This window comes from Spermophilus citellus (genome assembly GCF_964194105.1).
Source record: "Spermophilus citellus genome assembly, chromosome: 13".
NCBI lineage: Eukaryota > Metazoa > Chordata > Mammalia > Rodentia > Sciuridae > Spermophilus > Spermophilus citellus.
Genome location: NC_138193.1, coordinates 103,631,916 through 103,653,983, shown reverse-complemented (window position 1 = coordinate 103,653,983; position 22,068 = coordinate 103,631,916). Strand labels below are relative to the sequence as shown.

The 22,068-nt window shown below is 36.5% G+C and overlaps 1 protein-coding gene across 3 annotated transcripts in view; it reads right to left on the bottom strand.

Annotated features, from left to right (window-relative positions):
- SMC6 (structural maintenance of chromosomes 6) overlaps positions 1 to 22,039 on the bottom strand; it is a 76,889-nt gene extending 54,850 nt beyond the window's left edge. For 2 of the 3 annotated variants that reach the window (XM_081264120.1, XM_081264122.1), the window contains exons 1-5: positions 21,813 to 21,946; positions 13,680 to 13,822; positions 9,527 to 9,644; positions 7,076 to 7,181; positions 711 to 847 (exon numbers count right to left, since the gene is read on the bottom strand). In XM_081264120.1, the coding sequence (XP_081120246.1) occupies positions 711 to 847; positions 7,076 to 7,181; positions 9,527 to 9,644; positions 13,680 to 13,817 (499 nt within the window). In that variant the 5' untranslated portion in view covers positions 13,818 to 13,822; positions 21,813 to 21,946. Of the gene's footprint in view, positions 1 to 710; positions 848 to 7,075; positions 7,182 to 9,526; positions 9,645 to 13,679; positions 13,823 to 21,812 lie in introns of all 3 variants that reach the window. The other variant, XM_081264121.1, reaches the window with a different exon arrangement.
- Positions 22,040 to 22,068: the final 29 nt, after the last annotated feature.

Here is a 22,068-nt window from a genome sequence, read left to right as displayed (position 1 = left end):
ATGACCTTTCATTGTATCATCAAGAAAAGTATGATTAAATATGTGTAAGTCTGAGTGAACTGGGGATAAAAGCCTAGTTATGACTCAGGAATACAGAAGAGGAAAATGTGCCCATGTGCACTTTCATCTCTTTCTTTATGTCCTTTTCTACCTTAACTATTTCTTTCCACAGGCTATAGAAACTATAGAAATGAAAGGAGATCTGTAGTTGAGAACAAAATGGCACATTCTGTTTCTTTCTTTCTTTCTTTCTTTTTTGGGCAGTGGGTGCAGAGGGGGTAGCAGGGATTGAATTCAGGGGCACTCAATCACTGAGCCACATCCCCAGCCCTATTTTATATTTTATTTAGAGACAGGGCCTCACTGAGTTGCTTAGTGCCTCCCTTTTGCTGAGACTGTCTTTGAACTCGCAATCCTCCTGTCTTAGCCTCCAGAGCTGCTGGGATTATAGGTGTGCGTGCGCTACTGCACCTGGCCAATTTTTCTCATTTCAAACTGCCCAATTTTTCTAATCATGATCTTGCCACTAGAATGTCCTGTGATAAAACATGCATATAATACATGCATGTACCTATATGTGTGTATGTATGCATACATACAAATCAACCACAGTATAAGAGGTTTCAAGAGACTGGGAAGAAGTGTCCTTTCAATGTACTTATTTATTTACTAATATTTCATGTGAAAAAAAAAGAAAAATCAAACCAAACCTGTTTCACTTTTTAATTTATAGGATCGACTTCCATCCATGCTGATGTGTTGTTGTACAACTATGGAATCACCATACACATTTGCTTTATAGGCATCATCTCCTCTGTTCCTTAATGTTATTGTGATATCTGCTGAGCTAAAACAATGAAGATAAGTCATATAAAGATACAGTTCTATTGCAATAGTAGGATACCAGATTTTCAAATATTTTCAACACCCCCAAATAACAGCTAATTCACTGAAAACTACATCAACAGCTGATGACAGTGGTCTACAACAGTATGTTAAAAATATTGTGCCTGACAAAAAAGTTGAAAACAGAAGCTTGATAAAAAATAATTCACTATTGTATGCACAATAAAAATACTAAATTTGTGCAATCACTCTTAAGTATTGGTTGCTCCACGCCTTGAATTTAGGCATTTTCCTATAAGGACCATGTAATCAAGTCATACACATAAGTTATTCATTTTTAACATTATACTGCCTACTATAAATTACATAATGAGAATCATACGAACAGCTGCCTTTAAGAATGATAGATTAAGAATCATAGTACTTAAAGTAATAACAGTTTCTAAAAGGATTATAATTAAGAGAGGCAATGATAATTTTTTAATTAGTTGGCAATGAGAAATTAAAATGTCTGATATCAAGAGACATAAACTGGGGAGAGTGGAAGTGGATAAATGGTGAAAGAGTAATTAATGAATATTAGATTACAGTTAGGACATGAAACTCTGGTATGCTACTGCATGTGGCAGGAAAACTATAGATGACAAGGTACCATACATTTCAAAAAGCTAAAAGATTGTGAATCTTAGGCTGGGGTGTGACTCCGTGGTAGAACACTCGCCTATACATGTGAGGCCCGGGTTTGATCCTCAGCACCACTTAAGAATAAATAAATAAAATAGAGGTATTGTGTCCAACTACAACTAAGCTTCATTATCATTAAAAAAGAATTACCTTGAAAGAGTTATAATGCAGCCTAATACATGTGAATATTAAAAGTATAAATCTGCCTGGCAGCCTGTTATTGTTTTTAAAGTTTTTAACAAGTTTAAAGCATTTATAGCCATGAATATCTTAAGATACCATGGGGAGGGGGGAATCAATCATTTGCCTGGGAAAAACTCATTAATGAACACTTAATAATTTGCTTATATACAAAAGCAGACAATATTTTCTCTGATTCATATGAACATCTGCCCAAATACTAAAGTCCTGATATAAAACCGTTTTAATTAGCAATTAAATGAAACCTTTAACAAACTTGTTTTCATGAATTTGCAAACATATTCCAAAACTTCCCATTTACAGGAAATGTAAGAAAAAATACTGAGGATGAGCTTCACTATAAACTACTGACATGACAGGAAGTGTCTGCTGCTCTCTTGCTTTCCCTTCCTCTTTAAAAGTTCCCCCCACAGAAAGAAAGGGCTTAGCATTCCTATCATTCCACATCCCCTCCTGCATGGACTGAGCTAAATCTAGAACTCTGTACTAAGGGAGCAATCAGATTCTCTTCTCTTTTAAAATTCAACTTGAGAAGAATTGTTTAAATCCCAAAATAGCCTTTATTTTAGTTAACATCATACTAATGTCCACTATATAGCTTTAGTTATGTAAGACGCCAACATTAAGGAAAATGGGTGAAAAATATACAGAAAATTATTATACTATCTTTGCAACATTTCTGTCTAAATTTTTTCAAAATAGTTTTTTAAAATTCAAATTTAGACATCAAGAGAGAGTGATTCCTTGGAGCTATAAAGTATGAGGACCAATTTGGTACATTATTGTTTCTCTTATGAGAAAACAAAGAACATAAAGATAAGATCTTTGGGAAATCACCTAGACAGGCTGACAGAAAGAACCACATACCCACAGATACTGGCAGTGAATCTCAGATGTAGAGAATACAATATTATCTCTCTCTCTCCCTCTCTCTCTCTCTCTCTCTCACACACACACACACACACACACACACACACACAAACAGAAACTCGTACACATGAAGACACAGTGAAAAAACTAAACTGAAGAGGAAGAAAGCACACACAAACTCCTCCAGAGACAATGAGAAAAAACAGTTACACACCCACGTGGGTCACAAGAAGAGAAGGAAGAAGGAGGAGAGCACACACAGAGAAGTATAGCCAGTGAAGAAAGAAGAGTGCGAGAGGTGCTGTAGAACAGACCCAAGGAAAGGAGAGGGAAACAGAGGCCCAGAGACAAAGATACACACAGAGACAACCAGACAAAAACAAAAGAGGCTGCGGTTCCTTAGTCTGATTCCTCATGAGACCCAGCTATACTTTTTCCCTGCAGCTTCCCAGAAATATGTTCCTACATCTTTATGGTAAACATCCTTTACAAGAGCCACCTGAGTAAATTGTTAATAATTATATTACTTATTTATGTTTTAGCCAAATTACCTAATTTAATCAGAGTCAGGTCCAGTGACATATGCCTGTGATCTAAGACTCTGGAGGCTGAGTCAGGAGGAGTACAAGTTGGAGAGCAGCCTCAGCAACTTAGCAGGATCTTGTTTCAAAATTAAAAGAACTGGGGATATCTCCGGGTAAAGTTCTACAGGGTTCAATCCCCAGTACCAAAAAAACCAACAAACAAAACACACAAAAAGTGATATGTGTACACCTGTAATCCCAGCAGCCGGGGGTGGGGGTGGCTGAGACAGAAGGATAGCAAATTCAAAGTCAGCCTCAGCAAAAGCAAGGTGCAAATAAGCAACTCAGTGAGACCCTGTCTCTAAATAAAAAATACAAAATAGGTCTGGGGATGTGAGTCAATAGTTGAGTGCTCCTGAGTTCAAACCCCAGTACCCAGGAGGAAAAAAAAAAAAAAAAAAAAAGATATGTTCCTGAAAAACGGATTGATTATATACAAACAGAAGAACCACTAACAGAAATAGGACAGAGGAATGGCCAATAGCCTGAGATATGGAGAAAATAACTATTTTATTTCATTAATGACCATTACTACTAAGAATTAAGTTAATATACCTCATGAAAACATTTTCAAAATAACTACATATATTTGCTCTATCTACATTATCAACATATCTCTTGATTAACAAACATCTACTTTATTATGTTCATTCCTAGCTACTCCTTCCATTTGAAAGCTATTTTTAATATATTTGGAACTTTATGCTCCTACTCTTAAGTTTAATAAATACAAGAAAAGTTTTTTTTGAAAAATTAACTTTTATGAAATAAGCCTCCTAATAAATGCTCAAAAAAATTCTGCATAAGGAAACAGGAAAAAGCAAGCTATCAGGGCAATAACTTTACTGTCTCCCCCTTTGTGGACTTTGCTGAGGCTGAATTTGGGCCAAGAACTATACCCAATGTCTATAAATACAGGAGACTCCAAAGTAAAAATAGATACTATAAATGAAAGTTCTTCCAGAATGACAACATGTCACGAGCCATCCATGGGTTGAGTACGGGTCACCGGGCATTAAAGCCTAGTGGATAGAAACATCTGGTGTCTGGGAATGACCAGTGGACACTTTTTCTGGTCAACTGCCCGGGGACAGTGTGAATTTCTATCCTGCTCTGCCGTGGCCCACACAGCACCTGAGATGGGTGTGAACTGTTAAGATGCCAATCAACCTGCTGACTACAAGACATCAAGAAGCAAGACTCCACCCTTGAAGCCTTATCCCTGCCTTTGATGTACCCCCATAAATAAGCCACCAGAGCCATCTTTCCTTTGTCTAGTTCCAGCCCCCATGTGAACTAGATCTATCAGGGGCTCTGCTTTATGTAAATATACTTCTGATTATTTGTGTTTTGTTCTTCACTAATTAACTTAGACTTAATTAACTTAAGTTTCCAGGTGGCTTCTACCCTCCTCAGCAAGAGGAACCCCACAATGAGACGCTGGCCGCTGCCCCCATTAACAACATAAGCAGTACCACAGTAAAAATTTGGTTTCTTTCTCAATTACATAAGAATCTGACTACCCAATGAGAGCCGGTAGCAGCATACTCCAATGGAAACAGCAACAAGACAAAGTTAATGTAAAAATATGATGCATCTGCTCTCTGGGTACTGAGTTCCTTACAATAAATTCCATATCCTTAACTAAGTAAATTAATAGCAAAAAACAGAGCATGAGTTTTTGTCCCTCCATAACCATGGCATAGCTGATATCAAAAACATAACAACTGCAAATATCCCAGGGCCAGTGAAGCTAGTATTAGAAAGGCTGAGAGTGGAAAGAAGGAACTGAACATATTCAAGCAAGTGACCTAAGGCCTTGTTACACATAGAGACATTTTCATGTGACAAAGTACATTAGGAGAATTCATTCACTGACCCCACACCACTGCAAAAGGTTGGTGGACAATCAGAGGACTGAATTCCAGGAAGTGTCTCTAGGCAGAATTCTCTGGCATCTCCTAACCATGTTAACCAAGTATCTCCAAGAAGAATTAAAATACCCATGAAAAGGGAGCCTACAGCCTGGAAGGGGCACAGTGTTTGAGATGGAGGGAGAGTCTTCAGGACAACCTCAAGCTTGTGCCAGACTGACAAGCTCCAGGCAACAGGGGACAGCTGCAGAGGCTCTAGATGTGGAACACAGAAATATGCACAGAGTTGAGAATCTCAATTAGTCCATTCTCCAAAACAGTGATGACAGAATCAGAGTCTATTAAGCAAAGGAACTTTTACAGATACCAAACATTTCAAAGAAAGGATGATAAAAAGAACAGAAATGGGTTTGGAAAAGCTCTGCTTTTAGCTCCATTTTAAGATAAAGTCAGTAAAAAGAAGACTAAGCTCAGGTTAAAGATTTTTTGCTGTTATTAAGTCTGTTTTCAAATATATTAATGTTCCCCACTACAGGCAGTCATGTCCTTTAAAGCCAATGATTTGTGTAAGCTAGTATATGTATTTTTTAAAATAGTATTCAGGATAGCTCTCAGTAAGAAGTTTCTGCTTTAATCCAAGTACTTACCAAAGGAAAAACTAAAATCTGAAGTATTTGAGACATAAAACATTGAATGAGACATAAAACATTGAACGATACATAAAAACATCATGTCTTCCTGAAACTTTTATTTAAAAGAGTCACCTATTATCTGGCTAAGTAAATGAGGTGACTGGACACCTAAGAAACCAAGTTAAGTATAATTAAAGAGTTGGGACCATTTACTTAAAAGTGTTAAAAATAATGAAATTTTTACTTCAGACATGATTTTATTTAGAGGGAGGAGGAAATCAGAAGACTTTATTGGGCTGGGACCCAAATAAGATAAATGGAAATGGAAGAAACGATATTAGAGAATTGACATCAAATAGTTCTCTTCAAGGCCACATAACATGGGAAATAATTTTTTGTATATCTTTTATTCTCTTGCATCAATTTGGAATCCTAGCTTAAAGTTAAGATTCCTCTAAGGCTTTTGAGCATACAAAAGCTGGTAATCCAGATTCATATCCTATACTCATTCTATTTTTGAGTAATAAAATAAGAATTTAAATCGATACCAACAACGAAGAGAAGGAAAATCTAATACAGGACAAAAAGATATAAGTGTTAATTATCAAAGCTTCCAAAGTTCTGGGCATCGAATGCTTGAGAGGAAAATGAAGAGCCTCAGGCTAGACGAGAACATAACAGTTTGGGACATTTTAACTGTTATGAGAAACAAGAATCCCCTCAGAGATTTCTGGGGTAGTATGAAAGAGAATAAAGAGATCATCCTGGCGAGACAGCTGCTAGTGGCAAAAGGCAAATGATACAAACCTGACATAATATATGGTTATATACTACGAGGGTAATACAGGACAAAAAGTAATATGAACATAAAGCAAAAAGACAGTCACTACTGTGATATGACCACTGTGTATGGGTCTGGACAAATCTACAAAGAGACTTATGGTGATTATTGTCCTCAAATCAAACTCACTGGACAAAGGAAATAAAAGCAGAATCAGAGTAGAATTCTTCCCAGAAATTCTTAAAAAGCTAGATAGAAACTTTGTGCAGAAACACTTGACCAGTCACTGACTTTGCTCTCACCCCTATCATATTAACATGGCCTTGCTGATGCTGGAGGTTGGCTCTATAGCCAGGAAGGTGTAATGTTTATAAATATCCCTTTATTAACAGAATACATAGATCTATCTTTGCTGCTGATTCCAAAGAGGTAACAGAAGCATGACTGTAGGAGGACAAGGGGAAGAGAAAGGAATGAAGATATGGAACTTCTGTTCCCATTCTGGGAAGGCACTTTATGCCCATCCAAGTCTACAAGAACTGGGAATCAAAAGCAGCTCTTTCTTACTGAAGGAATGAAAACACAAAGAGAACAAACACTTACTTCTGTCCATCTTTCACAAATCCTTTTAAAGAGGATCCTCTATTAGTAGCGACTGCTTTTCCACCAAGACCAACTATAAGAGCTGTGAGTACCGCACTCTTTCCACCTAAAGAAACAGGTGTTGAAGAAATCACATTCATTAAAAAGTTGACTTCTACAAATTGATATAAGACTACAAAATGAATTAGTCTCATTCAGAAATGTTATAATTCAATCTTCATTTTCTTCCAGTATCAAAGCAGCAAACTTTAAAAAGATTTGTAAAAATCATGAAATATTTAGCTGCCACTATTAGGAAAAAAATAGTTTATTTCAGGAATTAAGTTTCTGTCACTAATAAGGAAGCGCAAAGAATAACTATGATACCTTTCCAATCTGAAACTCACTATATTGTCTTGGCTCATCAGCCTTGTACATGAACTTATCCCTCTACTTAAATAAATATGCTTTATGTAACTTTAACTACATTTTAAGTACAATTTTTGCTTTTCCCACAAATTCTCAGACATCAAAACTATTTTGACATCTTTCAAATATAAGTTCCATATGTACAGGAATTGTCTCTTTCATTCAATGTTGTACCCTCAGTTTCAGCACAAAATAGATTACCCACAAATCTGCTGAATGAATAAATGGACTTACATAGGAAAAAAAAAACTAGCAAAACCATAAAGATGTTTTTATATAACATTTTGATATTATTCCCAACTTGAGTATTCATTTTGTAGCTTTCTGAAAAGTCTTACTTCTATCCTAACAGATATAAAATATCAAAAGCTCCAATTTCAAAATCTCTAAAAATTACTCAGAATATGGCAATCTTTTCTGAACTCCATGATCAAGAAAGCTAACCAATTCATCAGCCCATTATTTTCCACAATATACCCCAAATTAGCCAACATATATACCAATGATTAATCCAAGTTACTTCCTGGAATGACTTTCAAGTTCCTATTCTAACTCTCTCTTGCTTCCTTTTCTCTTATTACCAAATGTACTACCTCTACCACTTGCATTATTTCCCCTTTCTATTATGTTTAATAAAATAATTGTTCCAAAGGTTTAAAAAAAAACCAAACAAACCCAAGTTCAGAACCCAGGAATCTTTATTTCTTGTCTCATGTGATCTCTCTAGCACTGCTCCCTTTCTCTGTCCATGCCCTCTTCCTAAAAACCACTGACTTCGGGCTGGGGTGGTGGCTCAATAGTAGAGCGCTCACCTAGCATGCATGAGGCATTGGGTTCGATCCTCAGCACCACATAAAAGTAAGAAAATAAATAAATAAAGATATTGTGCCCACCTATAACTAAAAAATAAACAGTAAAAAAACTAAAAACTAAAAACCAGTGACTTCTTGACTAACTGGAGAAGAGAGAAAAAAGAACAAAACAGACACTGGAGCTACACATGTCATCTCCTATGCCAGCCAGCACTGTCCCCAGGTTGTAGACTATGGCATGCCTCCTCTCCTTATGCACTATTTTGGTGGAGCTATCAACACCTGGCACCTTGCTGGCCGAACACAAGAGCTGCCTAAGTAAGTGGTCTTTCTGTCTCCTATGTTTCCCCATTTCTAATCTATCCTCCACAATGTGGCCAGTTTGTCTCAAAATTCTTGGCTGTGTCATTCCTCTACTCAAAGTTTAACTGGCTCTAACATCTGAAAAACTCCAAAATCTTAATTGTGACATTCAAGATCCTTTTTAGCATACTCTACATGTCAGAGCCAGCTTTTGATGCTCACTATACATACCACCATATAAGGTTATTCACCATTCCCCATATACATCTTAGCTATTCCTCCAAACATCTGAGGATGAGCAATCTTTGCCTGGAACATTTCACCTTCTTCCCAAATGAGACATAAAGAATCTATAATTTCCATTCAAGAACCAGCACATACATATACCACTGCCACAAAAAAGTTTCCATTGGTTACAAAAGTAAGAATTATTGTTTCATGTTTAGATACCCAAAGCACTTCTTTATGCTCTTATAATATTTAGACAAGGGAAGATACAAGGCTGCCTCAATTTCATTGAGGATAGCTTGTCCATTCTTCTATGGTGCTGATTTCAAGGTAAAGAGATTTTTAAAATATGCAGGAAACTGTTGGGTGCAGTGACCCACATGCATTAAATCCCAGCTACTCAGGAGACTGAAGCAGGAGGATCCCTTAAACCCAGGAGTTCCAAACAGGCCTGGACATAGTGAGAGACTCATCTCAGGAAAAAAAAGAAATATTTAGTCCTACTGCTTAAATAATGTATTTAAAGTTAACTCAATATATTCTTGAAGTGTAGGATGACAGTATCTACTGAGAATATTCATAACCACAAGTTAAAGACCCATAAACAAAGTATTTATCAGTAGTAAGAGTTATCAGTTTCAAAAAGTGAATGCATTCTCAAAGTACTATTCAGTCAAAAGAGGAGGGTAAAAGCACTTACTTCCATTGTTGCCAACAACAAAGTTGACATTAGAACCAAATTTAAAAGGTCCAAGCATTGAATGGCACATGAAGTTTCTTAGATGAATACTCTCAATTATTCCAACTTCTGCTGCAGTCTATTAATTTAAAAAGGGGAAAAAAAGTCTAATTCACTCATTATAATCATTCAAACTTTTGTTGAAAGACCAGCAGTATTATCAATGAAAAAAGCTACCAGAAGTGAATAATGGTAATGTCAATAAAAAAAGATGAAATTAAATGCTAATCTTTTGAGTCACCATTAATTATAGAATCTTTAAAGAATATAATAATTTTATCACAAAGTTAATATTGTCATGTTTATTTATTTGGTCAGATAATTTTTTGTTGGTGGGGGAAATCTGTTCAACACATTGTTTTTATTTTATGGTTCATACAGCTGGCATTAAGTCTCTAAGAACTTTACCTTGTCCATATCACAAAGAGTTCTCCCACAGTTTATTTCTAAAAATTTTATAGTTTCATGTTTGTATTTACATCTACTACCCTCTGATGCTAATTTTTATCAATGTACAACTGCTACAGTAACTTCTGTAGAAAAGGCTACCTTCCCTTCCATCGAACTGCTTTTGCATCTTTATGTAAAATAAATTCACCATGATTTGTATTGATCTATTTCTCCGTTTAGAATAGATCCTCTTCTGTTCCAATGATTGTTTCTTTCCCAATACCAACACCACATGATCTTAAGCTACATAATGTCTTGAGAGTGAATAGACTGATCATTCCACTTCATTCTTTTTCAAAATTGTTTCTCTAGTTCCTTTGACCTTTCACATAAAACTTAAAAAATAAACTTTTGTAGATGTAGATCTACAAAAACCCTTGCTGAGATTTTGATAGGAACTTCATTGAACTTGTATATAATTTTGGGAAAGAACTGATATTTGTCTATGTTGAGCCTTCCAACCTATAAATATGTCTGTTTACTTAAATCTTTGATTTCATCAGCACTGCATAGTTTTTGTCACATAAGTCCTATACATATTATATTTGCTGTTATGGTTTGGATGTGAGGCGTCCCCCAAAAGCTCACATGAGTCAATGAGAAAGGGGAAAGGATTGGGTTGTGAGAGCCTTAACCTAACCAGTGGAAAAATCCCCTGGTGGGATTAATTGAGTGGTGAGTGGTAATTGAAGGTGGGTAGGGTATGACTGGAGGAGGTAGAACATTGGAGGCATGGCTTTGGGGTATATAACTATATCTGGCAAGTAGAGATATCTCCCTCCCTCCCTCCTCCCCCCCCCTCTCTCTCTCTCTCTCTCTCTCTCTCTCTCTCTCTCTCTCCTTACTGATCATCATGTGAGCTGCTTCCCTCTGCCACATTCTTCTGCCATGATGTCCTGCCTCACCTTAAGCCCTGAGGAATGGAGCCTGCTGTCTGTGGATTGAGACCTCTGAAACTCTGAACCCCCAAATAAATATACTTTTCCCCCTCTATAATTGTTCTGGTTGACTCTTTTAAAAAGTCTCAGTGGTGAAAAAGATGACTAAAACATTAGCTTTAGACCCACATATTCATTTTTAAAGACAATTTTTAGAGCTGTTCTAGAAACACAGTAAAACTGAGAGAAAGATACAGCGATTTCCCACATGTCCCTTCCCCTGGACATGCATAGCTTCCCCCATTATCAACATTTCCCACTCCATTGGTACATTTGTTACAGTTAATAAACCTACACTCACATATCTCGATCACTCCATTTCATAGTTTACATCAGGGTTCATTCTTGGTGTTGTATATTCTTTGAGTTTGGAAACATTATATGTACTGACAATGATAGTATCATAGAAGTGTTTTCCCTGCTCTAAATATCCTCTGTGCTCTCATCCTTCTCTTAACCCCCAGCAACCACATACCTTTTGTTCTGCCTTTTCCAGAATGGAAAGTTAATCATATAGTATGCAGCCTTGCCAGATTGGCTTCTTTTAAGTTGAAATATGCATTTTCATTTCCTCCATGTCTTTTCATGGCTTGATTGCTCATTTGTTTTTAGTGCTAAAAATTACTCAACCACCTGAATGTAGTATGGCTTACTGATCCACTCATCTTCTGAAGGCCATCTTCTTTACTTCCACGTTTTGGCAATTATCAATAAATTTTCTACAAAAAACTGTGAGCATGTTTTTGTGTGGGCATCAGTTTTCAACTCCTCTGGGTAAATACTAGGGTGTATGATAACTGGATTGTATAATAAAAGCATATTTATTTTGTAAAAACTGTCAAACTGTTTTCCAAAGTGGCTCTACTATTTTGCATTCCCAAGCAATGAAGGAAAGCTCCTGTTGCTCTTATGTTCTTGTCAGCATTTGGGGGGGTGGTAGTAGTCCGAATTTTCATCATTCCAAAATGAATACATTGGTACCTCATTTTAATTTGCATTTCCCCAAAAGATTTCTTTTTTCTTTTTAAGTGATTTCAAATGATATTGTATTTTGAATTTCAATAACCATGTATTCAATGCTACTATATATAAAAATACAATTTTTGAAAATATGCACCTTCTAATTTTGTTGAATGAGCTTATTAGTTCTAAGCTTTTTTTTTTTTTTGTAAATTTGTAAATTCCTTGAGATTATCTATGTAGACAGTCATAGGGACAGTGTTATTTACATTACTTTTCTCCTCTCCAACTTCCATATCTTGTTTCCTTTTCTTGCTTTATCAGGCACTGCATAAATCTCCCAGCACAATGTTGAATAAAAATGATGAAAACAGATACTCTTTTTTTCTCTTAAATAGGTACTCTTTTTTTTTTTTTAACCTTTATTTATTTGAACCCAGTGCCTCATACATGCCAGGCAAGTGCCCTACCACTAAGCTACAACCCCTAACCCTGATAGTCCTGTTTTACTGCTGATCTTCAGCATTCAATGTTTCACTAGTAAGTATGTTAGCTGCAACTTTTTCTCTCATGACTACTTATGACGTTAAGTAACTCCTTCTATCCCTGTTTTTCTAAGTTTTAATCATGCAGGAATGTCAAATTATGTCAAACACTTTTGGCCCCATCCACTGCTTTGATCATATGCTTTGTCTTCTTTAATCTATAATATGCTGAATCACAAGGACTGATTTTCAGATACTGATCCAGGCTTGCATGCTTAGAATGTATTTCATAATGTATTTTTCATATTTACTGTTAAGTTCTATTTTCTAGTAATTGTTAAAGATTTCTGCATCCATATACATGAGGTAAATGCATATGTCTTTTTTTGTTCTTGCTTTTGTTTTTTAGTTCTTCTTTGTCTGGTTTTGGTATCAAGATAATGAAGTGAAGTATTGCCTTCTCTTCTGTGCTCTTGAAAAGAATATGCAGAATCCATGTTAATTCCTACCTAAAATATTTGCTACAATTCTTGAATGAAACCAACTGAGCATGGAGATTTCTTTGCTTAAGTAGGATATTAAAGTATGAATTAAAGTTTCTCAATAAATACAGAGTTATGCAAATTATCTCTTGTACATCAGCTAGGTCGTCATCGTTTTTCCTTTCCAAGAAACTAGTCCACTTTACCTAAATTTTCATATTTACATGTACAGAATTTTATATTAAAACTGTTATAAAAAAAAAAGTTATTTGCTTATTCTTTCAATCCATTTCATGTCTACAGGACCTGCAGTCATAAGCCCTATTCCATCCCTGATATTGGTAATTTATATCTTTTTTTCTTTTGTTGATCTAATGAAGTTTGTTAATTTTATTCATCTTGTTTCAATATCTTCTGTATTAATTTTTCTAATGACAAACTTAAAAATAGAAAGTTATTTTCTCTTGGCTCCTTAAAAAATCTTACTACTTTTTCCTGATAATGATTATGGAATATGGACACAAATGGTCATGAGAAATAAGCCAACCAAAAAACAATTTAAGCTGGGGGTGGTGGCACACGCCTTGTAATCCCAGCAGTTTGGGAGGCTGAGACAGGAGGATCATGAGTTCAAAGCCAGCCTCAGCAAAAGTGAGGTGTTAAAAAACTCAGTAAGACTCTGTCTCTAAATAAAATACAAAATAAAGTAGGAATGTGGCTCAGTGGTTGAATGTCCCTGAATTCCAATCCCTGGTAAACCCCCACAAAAAAAACCATAATTTTATAATTTTGCACTTACCAAAGTAGAGGTACCATTAGTGAAAGAAACTGTACATTCATCTTCATCACCATCTTTATCAAAATCCTCCAGTTCTTCTTGTCTTGGTCTTTTGGCATTTTCAGGAGAGAAGAAATTTTCTTCCTTTCTTTTGGCCATCAGGTCTGAACAAATATTCATAGTAACAATGAGATAAATCAAGTACAGCATCCATGTGATTGATAAACATTAAACTTAAAATAAATACACAAAGCTTACTAAATTTTAAGTACTATATCCACCCATTTTACTTTAGAAATTAAGTACATTAAAGTCTTCCATACTTTATGTGGAGGAAAGGGGTCACTGAATCAAAAAAATAAAAGCTGGAAAAGGCAGGAAACATTTTCCAGTACAGCGTCCAGAAAGAAACACAGCTCTGCTGACACTTATAGCCTGAAAAACCCTGAGTGGGACTTATGATCTCCAGATGGGTGAGACAATAAATTTCTGGAACCTTAAAAATCATTACTTGCATCCTCTCCATTAGAATGTTACTACAGAATTACTTATGGCAAGATTTTATCAACATATGCCCATCTGAACGTTTTTACTCTTAACTCACAAAAGGTAAAAACATTTTATTTGTGAAACTACAGTTTCTGGTTTTCTACATCTACTATGTAGAAAATGGGGATGGCATAGTCCTTCTTAAATTATTCCAGAGCAAACAACCAATTCTTAACAAGTTATAGAGTAACAGCAAATCAGATAAAACTTTTGATTTTTATACTATTTTCCCAAAGAAGCTTATTTTAAAGCAATGTTGCTCAGCATTAGAAGTTTCCTTAACCATTACCTAAGTAGTCCATTTTGGTTCTCTTCTTTGTCAATACACTATAAAATGTAAACCTAGAAAATTAATGTTTTTAAATAAATACAAGATTTTTGCTGAAAATATTAAGTGACCAGCTAATCCAAGCTGATAGTCTGTGACTGAAATTAAACTTTATTACTACTCTATTACTCTCATTTTTCTCTTTATAATACTTTAATTAAGTCTCTTAAAGACTTAAGATGATAAGCACGTAATAATTGTTGTTTGCTGAGTAAATAGAGAAAAAAAACAATATGTATAATCAAAAATATCTAAGATGTAATAAAAGAATAAGAGGAATGGTTCTAGGATCAATTCATTTTGGTCGTCCAATACTAGACCACAGCAGTCTTGCCTGTACCACGTACTTGACTTCCCTCTCACCCCCAGCAACAGTAAACTAAGTAAAATTTTCTCTCTCATGCATTTGGTCTGAAAAATTCTAGCCAGTCCTCACTAAGAGATGATAGCTCTATTTAATGATAGACCAAGAAACCCAGTCTTAAAAGGGTACAAATGTGCTGGGAAGGAAGGGGGCTCCTAGAGTGGCATTACAAAAAGAACACAAAGCAGATATGAAGAAACAGGAGATTCTGGAGGAGGAATGCAAGAGAGAGAAGCAGCAGCAAAAGACATTCCTATGCAGTGTTTATTTCACTTTTCAGTCCACTACTTTTCAAAGTTATATAATGACAGACTCAATTCTGCAGAAATAACAAAGATGTATACATATTTTGGAGTACCTGTTTTGGAGAATTACCTTTGTCAAGTCTTGACACTATGATAATGAATGCTTCATTAAGCAAAATGGGTAGCTTGTCCCTCTTTTTCAAGCTCTATATTGTCTTCTGATGCATCACATTTTAATATTTTAAGAAAATGGGAAAGAACTACACGTAAGCTTATTCAATAGTGAAGGCCTTTTTAAAGCTAATTTTATGAAATAATTCCAATTTTTTTTTTTGTATTTTGGTTTTTACAGGTTCACAATATCCTCCTGAACTGCTATTTTATAATTTGATTTTTAAAACATTGATAACAAAGACTCAAAATTATTACTTACTTTACATCTTATAAAATTCTTATCTGTAGTCACTACTTCATGCAAATTTTACTGTTTGAGAGCTGTCTTGAACATTTTTTCTCTAAACTACTTCTTTTGTGTTATCAAACTTTTCTTGAGTTTAATCTCTAAATCCTCCTTCCAAAACACAATTTTAAAAAGCAACTGGAGACTTCCGCTTTCAGGAATGTAGAATAGAGGTTTTTTTTTTCCCCCTACTAAATGCAATTAAAAACTTTGAATGTTAATATATAAAATAAACTTAAGAACGTTCTGAAAGATGAAAAGAAAACATATATCTAGACCAGGGACCCAAGAACAACACAGCAGTGAGTTCTGAGCTTGTGTCATGCCTTAAATATCCCAGACTTTGAGGGATTACTAACCGGGAAACACGTACAGGTGCCAGGAAAAAAAAATAGCCCTAAACAAAAGCTGGTCCTCTCTACCCTTTCTCAATAAAAAGGATAGTGTAATAAGACACAACACTCTTAGGCAAAAACCGCCTTACTCCTGTCAGATACCACTGAAAAAAACAAGGCTCCCTCTCCACTGATGTCAGCAAAGCTCAAGCCTGAACTCTGATCCTTGAAATGCTAAATAAAAAGCAGCATCTCTGAACCCCAAGGGACATAGAGTCAGAGAAGGATAAGCAGAGCAAGCAAGCAGACGAATTGGGGGGCCAGGATAATGGTGTAAGAGACCATTTAAAGGGTCCATAGATAGACTTCCATAGATAGCAGACAATAACAAGGTACTGTTTACTCTTCTTCCTGCTGACTGCTGTTAGAAGAGGCCTAGTGAAAAAGTAGGACTTGCACAGATGTGGCAAAACCATCCTCACTGCAGTGTCACTGGGGACTATAGGGGGAATGCCACCCTAGCCTACAAGTCAACCAGCTAAGGAAATAGTTCTGGTTAAGTTCTAGATCTGACTCTTTCTCTGTGGCCCAATACCTAGGATGACAAAGGCTATGTTCTCCTAAAAGGTACTAAAGACCTTAAATGGTTTTTATTTAGATCTATCAACATTTATCATATTAGAAATTACAACTGAGAAATCTATACAACAAAGAACACAAAAGTACACATTCTATCAGCCAAAGCAATGGCATCCATCGCATGTTGTATTACCTCTGGAAAACTCCAGAATACACTCCAAAGTAAATGAGAGTGAAAAAGACAAATGATGCTTTACCATTATTATGAAAATATTTTTGACTCTATAGACCTCAGGAAAGAGTTTCCATGGATCGATGCACCATATTTTGCAAATTGCTGCTGCAGAGGATACTACAGGCAAATCCATGTTATAGTGCCATACGTGATAAAGTATAGCTAGAAAGCAATAAAGTTAAGAGTGGTTGGGATAAAAGGGACCACAGAACTGCAGTTTTGATATTGCAGAGAGTGATCCAACGACCAACAAGCATCATCCAGATGCTTCCTGGGAACTGGGTAGATAACCAAAATCTCAGGCCCCACCCTAAAGCAAGTGAATCAGAATCTTCAAAAGACTTTAGGTGGTTTATATAGACCATTTTTATAAAGTTTGAGAAGGACTGTGAGTAATCATGTGTAAGAACCTGGGCTTTATTCTATTTTGAAGGCAATGTAAAAACCTAATACATTATAATGAATCAAATGCCAATTAAACACACATAACCCAAACAAAATTTTTGAGACAAAATTACCATTAAAGCCACATCTATATAATACTCAGCATCATTCTTTGCAGATAATTTATTATTTATTTTGAATCTCTCATAGAAGCCAAAATTTCAAAAATCAAACATATTTTTCAAGTTATTTAATAATAAGAATCAATTTACATTAGCTTCAACTTCTTGCTAATTTACATTTCTCAAAATACTACCAGATTATTATTCTTAGCAACACTTTCTTCTCTCTAGCCCATTCTCTACTCCCTTTTCAAACACTGAACAGTAATTTATTACAGAACAAAAAGATACCATTACTTTTTGATTTTCCCAACATTTAGACAGTTTTTAATAACACTTAATATATTATCTGACATCAGTTGACTAATTTTAGTATTTTATCATTAGAGAACAGTGGTTTTGCAAGCCAAATCAAAGGAGAGAGATGTACTAGGTTAAGTATGATGAAACTTCTTATAATAAATGTGAGAATCCATACCATATGGAAGATCATACAAACACTACATGACGACAATTTTATTTTAGTTGCTGTTGTTGTTTTAGTTGTAGTTGGACATAATACCTTCATTTTATTTTTATGTGGTGCTGAGGATTGAACCCAGCACCCTGCAAGGGCTAAGCGAGCGCTCTACTACAGAGCCACAACCTCAGTATCCCCCCCCCCCCCCCCCCCCCCGCCTCCATGACGGATGTTTTTATTTGCTGGGCATAGACTGGGATTTGCAGTTTGCAGTTAGGTTGCCAAGGTAACCTGAAATCTAACAGACACTGAGGTTCCTTCCTTTTAATATAGGGATCACTTCGTAATTTAATAATGATGGATTTTCAAAAACAGATATGAATATCCTGATGTTCTGAGAGTTAGATAGAGGTTAAAATAGTAAAATTGTTCCCAATGGGATAAAGAAACATAACTGAAAAAAAATTCTAAAATATACACTCAAAAAAGAAAAAGCTCCTCCGGGGATTTTCAATATGTAGATAAAGCTCATTTTAAGTATTTATTTACACTTACAATTAAAAAAAAAATCTGAATTAAGGGGCACATCATTTCTCCTTTATAGGAAGCAAGTACCACCAAAGTAGAGACACTGAAGATTGATTAAAAAATAAGTTCAAAACAAAAATTAATAACTAAAGGTTTATTATAGCACGTAGATACATAAGAAATTTGAAAGCTATCACTTGAATTTTTAACAGAGTTATAAAAATCTAACTTTCTAATTTTAGTAACTAATAATTCATACTTCTGTCTAGTTCTGTAAGGAGATTTAGAATTATTGGGAGTTTTGTTTTGTACTGGGGATTGAACCTGGGGGTGCTTTACAACTGAGTTACATACCCAGATCTTTTTATTTTTTATTTTGAGACAGGGTCTCGCTAAATTGCTGAGATTAGCCTCATACTTGAAATCCTCCTGAGTCACTGGGATTATAGGCATGCACCACTGCACCAGACAGAATTATCAAATTTTTATTAAAGACAAGTTACTACTATTTTTGAATCTGCCCCAGCTTGTGTTTACCTTATCCCCAATTCCACTCTTCCCACCACAAAAGACACATTCATTCTATACTAAGCAACCTCACGTTTGTGTGTGTGTGTGTTACTGGGGATTGAACCCAGAACCTTGTTCATGCTAGGCAAACACTCTAATCTTGAGCTACACATCATCAGCCTCATAATCTCATCTTTAACGTAAAGAATTAATTAAGTATATTGATTGGAATATGAGATTTACTAGATAATAAATAAGTATGCAACTGTAAAACCTTGTTAAGTCCATTCACCAAAAATGCAAGATCAGCAAAACTGGGAAGTACTGTCCACATTTTAGGTAATAAAAATGTAAATACTCAGATTTGTATTTTGAAAATATCCCTATGGTCTCAATATGGGACAGAGGAATGGTAAAAATAACTAGATTTAGGGAGAATAACAGTGAGAAGAGACTACTTTCTAATATTATCATAAGCGGTTGAACAAAAACTTTGGCCAGTATCAGGGATGAAAGAAGATGCAACCAAAAGATTTAGAAAACTGGTTATAATTCCAGATGAGTAGAATTAACATTTGTTGAATAACTATGCCTCAGTTTTTGAGATACTTTATCTATTTTTAACTTTTTACATTCTTATAAATATTGCTCTCATTTTTACAAAAGGGGAAGTTAAGATTCAAACAAAAGACCTGAACTTAAGTAGCTACAACTTAGTTACAACTCATAAAAGGTTAACATATAGCTAAACTTAGCAGAGGTCCAAATCCAGGTTTGTCAAACCTGAAGTCCAATCTCTTCAATGGCAAGTTCCTTACTAGAATAAACAAAAGGGGAAGTTAAGATTCAAACAAAAGACCTGAACTTAAGTAGCTACAACTTAACTCATAAAAGGTTAACATACAGCTAAAACTTAGCAGAGATCCAAATCCAGGTTTGTCAAAGCTGAAGTCCAATCTCTTCAATGGCAAGTTCCTTACTAGAATAAACAAATGAGTTTGACAGCTTATTCATAGGCAATGAAACACTATTAATCTGTTCTTTATCTACTTGTTTATCCTTCGTTAAAACTACCAAAATAATTTTATTATGATGTACCAATCATGTTCTAATTAAAGTGAATCAAACTTTGGGCTTGCTTTATAAGATTTCAGTTTGTCTTTCATCTTCTCATTTAATGCTAAAAACCATTATAAGTAGATAGAAGGTTTGTCAAGGAGGGAGCATAAATAATAGATTTGTTTTGTTTGAAAACGGAGTTTGAAGAGCTCCTAGGATATTGAGAGTTCTGCAGGTCATAAAATATATTCAGCAGGTGGATTTGGGAGTGTAGGGAAGAAACTACAGAAAGTAGCTTGAATTTGGTGAGGAAGGAAAGCATGCTGAGAAAAGATGTAATTCATTCAAGTAGTCAATCAAAAATGTGAACATTAATATAGACAAAGTAACTATTCTTGACCCTCTGCTAGCTGAACTTCAGGGTTTGTGTACACAGAACTGTGGCATTTGATGCCATCCTAAATACGCTTTTATGGTAAAATTTTGAGTTACTTGTTAATTCCTGACAGTCAAGTACTTGTGAGCAGGTGTGTGTGTGTGTGTGTGTGTGTGTGTGTGTGTGTGTGGGGGGTGGGGGGGTGGGGGGGTCAATGTGCTGTAGATTAAACCTAGAACCTCAGACATGCTAGGCAAGCACAACCCATGAGCTACATCCCCAGGTAGCCAAGTGCATCTTTGATTTTAAAACTCTTTTAAAAACCACAGTCAAGGTTTAGTCAAGTTTTACATAAAATTCCACAGACTAGGCACTCAGTAAAATAAACTTCTGAGGAATAAAACTTATTTTTTACCGTAACAATTTTAACATTCCGTTTGAAATTACTTTTTGCCAGAGTCAATACTAAATGTTTTTATACTAATAATAGATAACCATATATAAGGTTGTTTCTCCCCCATATGTAAATACAACTTTCACTGTTTTTCTCCCACCCCTCTCCCCATATTTAAGAATTCTGAGTTACAAACTGAAACTTAAGGTGGTACTGATCTGCTCAAAGTCACATAACTGTTTGTCTCAAACAAAAACATATTTTTAAGCAATATACCAGTCGTCTCCAAAATTTTGTACTTGCACTCACTCATCAAAAGAAATTTTGAATATGCATTCCAAAACTCATAATAACACAATTATGTTAGTCTGTACACTTCACATAGTAAGATAATGAAATAGAGTAAATCTAAGTAAAAGTTCTAAAAAAGTTCTCCCACCTCCTTGAAACTCTCTCATGCTACTGTCCATTATTAAAGCTACACAACGGCCGTCTAATTCTTTTGACTACACCTTGCGGAATAGCTTGTCCTTTAACAGTGGCTCTTAATCTCCTACTCTTTAAATATACCCAGAGTTATAAAAAAAAAAAAAAAAAACTCAAACAACTTCTGTTTTCAGGCTTTAAGCATCAAACAGTTGCTCTTTCTAGAAATCATCACAGAATCATCTCAAGCCCTAAAACTCCGACAGCCCTTCCTTTACCCTCAGGTCTTGTTTTCTGCAATTCCCAACCGGGATTCTTTTCTATTTAAATCCCACAAGACATTAAGGAAAAAGAAATGCCACCTTCTGAACCACAATTTCATTGGGATACACCCGGCGTTTTCCACGAGACCGGGCATCAACGGCAGATCCTGCAGCCGCGAAGCTTGCTCACGTCCTTTAAACACACTCAAGCTGCAGCCTGCGGGGTCCCACGGATTCGAGGCGCGAGTCCAGTTCCCTGCGGGACCTCACCCGTGACCGCCGACGCCCGGCCGCCCGGGGACGCGGAGGGCGGGCCCGGCGCAGACAGCCAAGTTTCCCGCGGCGGCGACCTGCGCCCTGAGGACAGGGCGCCGCAATCCACTGCGCGCAAGGGGTCGCCGGCGCCGTCTGCGCCCACGGAGCGGCCCGGGACACTGCGGCCCCGCGGTGCCCCCGTGGACCGGGGGCCCACCGAGGGGCCAGGGGCGGGGGACGGGTCCCGGAGCCAGGAACGGCGAGCGCGCGCCCGTACCCTACCTCCAACAAGTCGAAATCTCTCAAAGGGACCCAACCACCGGGGTTGTCGCGGTGCGACTGGGCGCGAATGCCACCGTGAGAGCGCCGCGGCCTCGGCTGGCCGCTGTTGGGCCGCCGAAAACCGCGCGCCGGCCGCGGGAGAAGACAGTCGCTCCGCCGCCCCGGCGCCCACCGCGGGACGGTCCGCGCCTGCGCCCGCCCACCACCCCCCAGGACTCCTCCCGCGCCTGCGCGCTTTGGGCGTTTCGCGCCACTT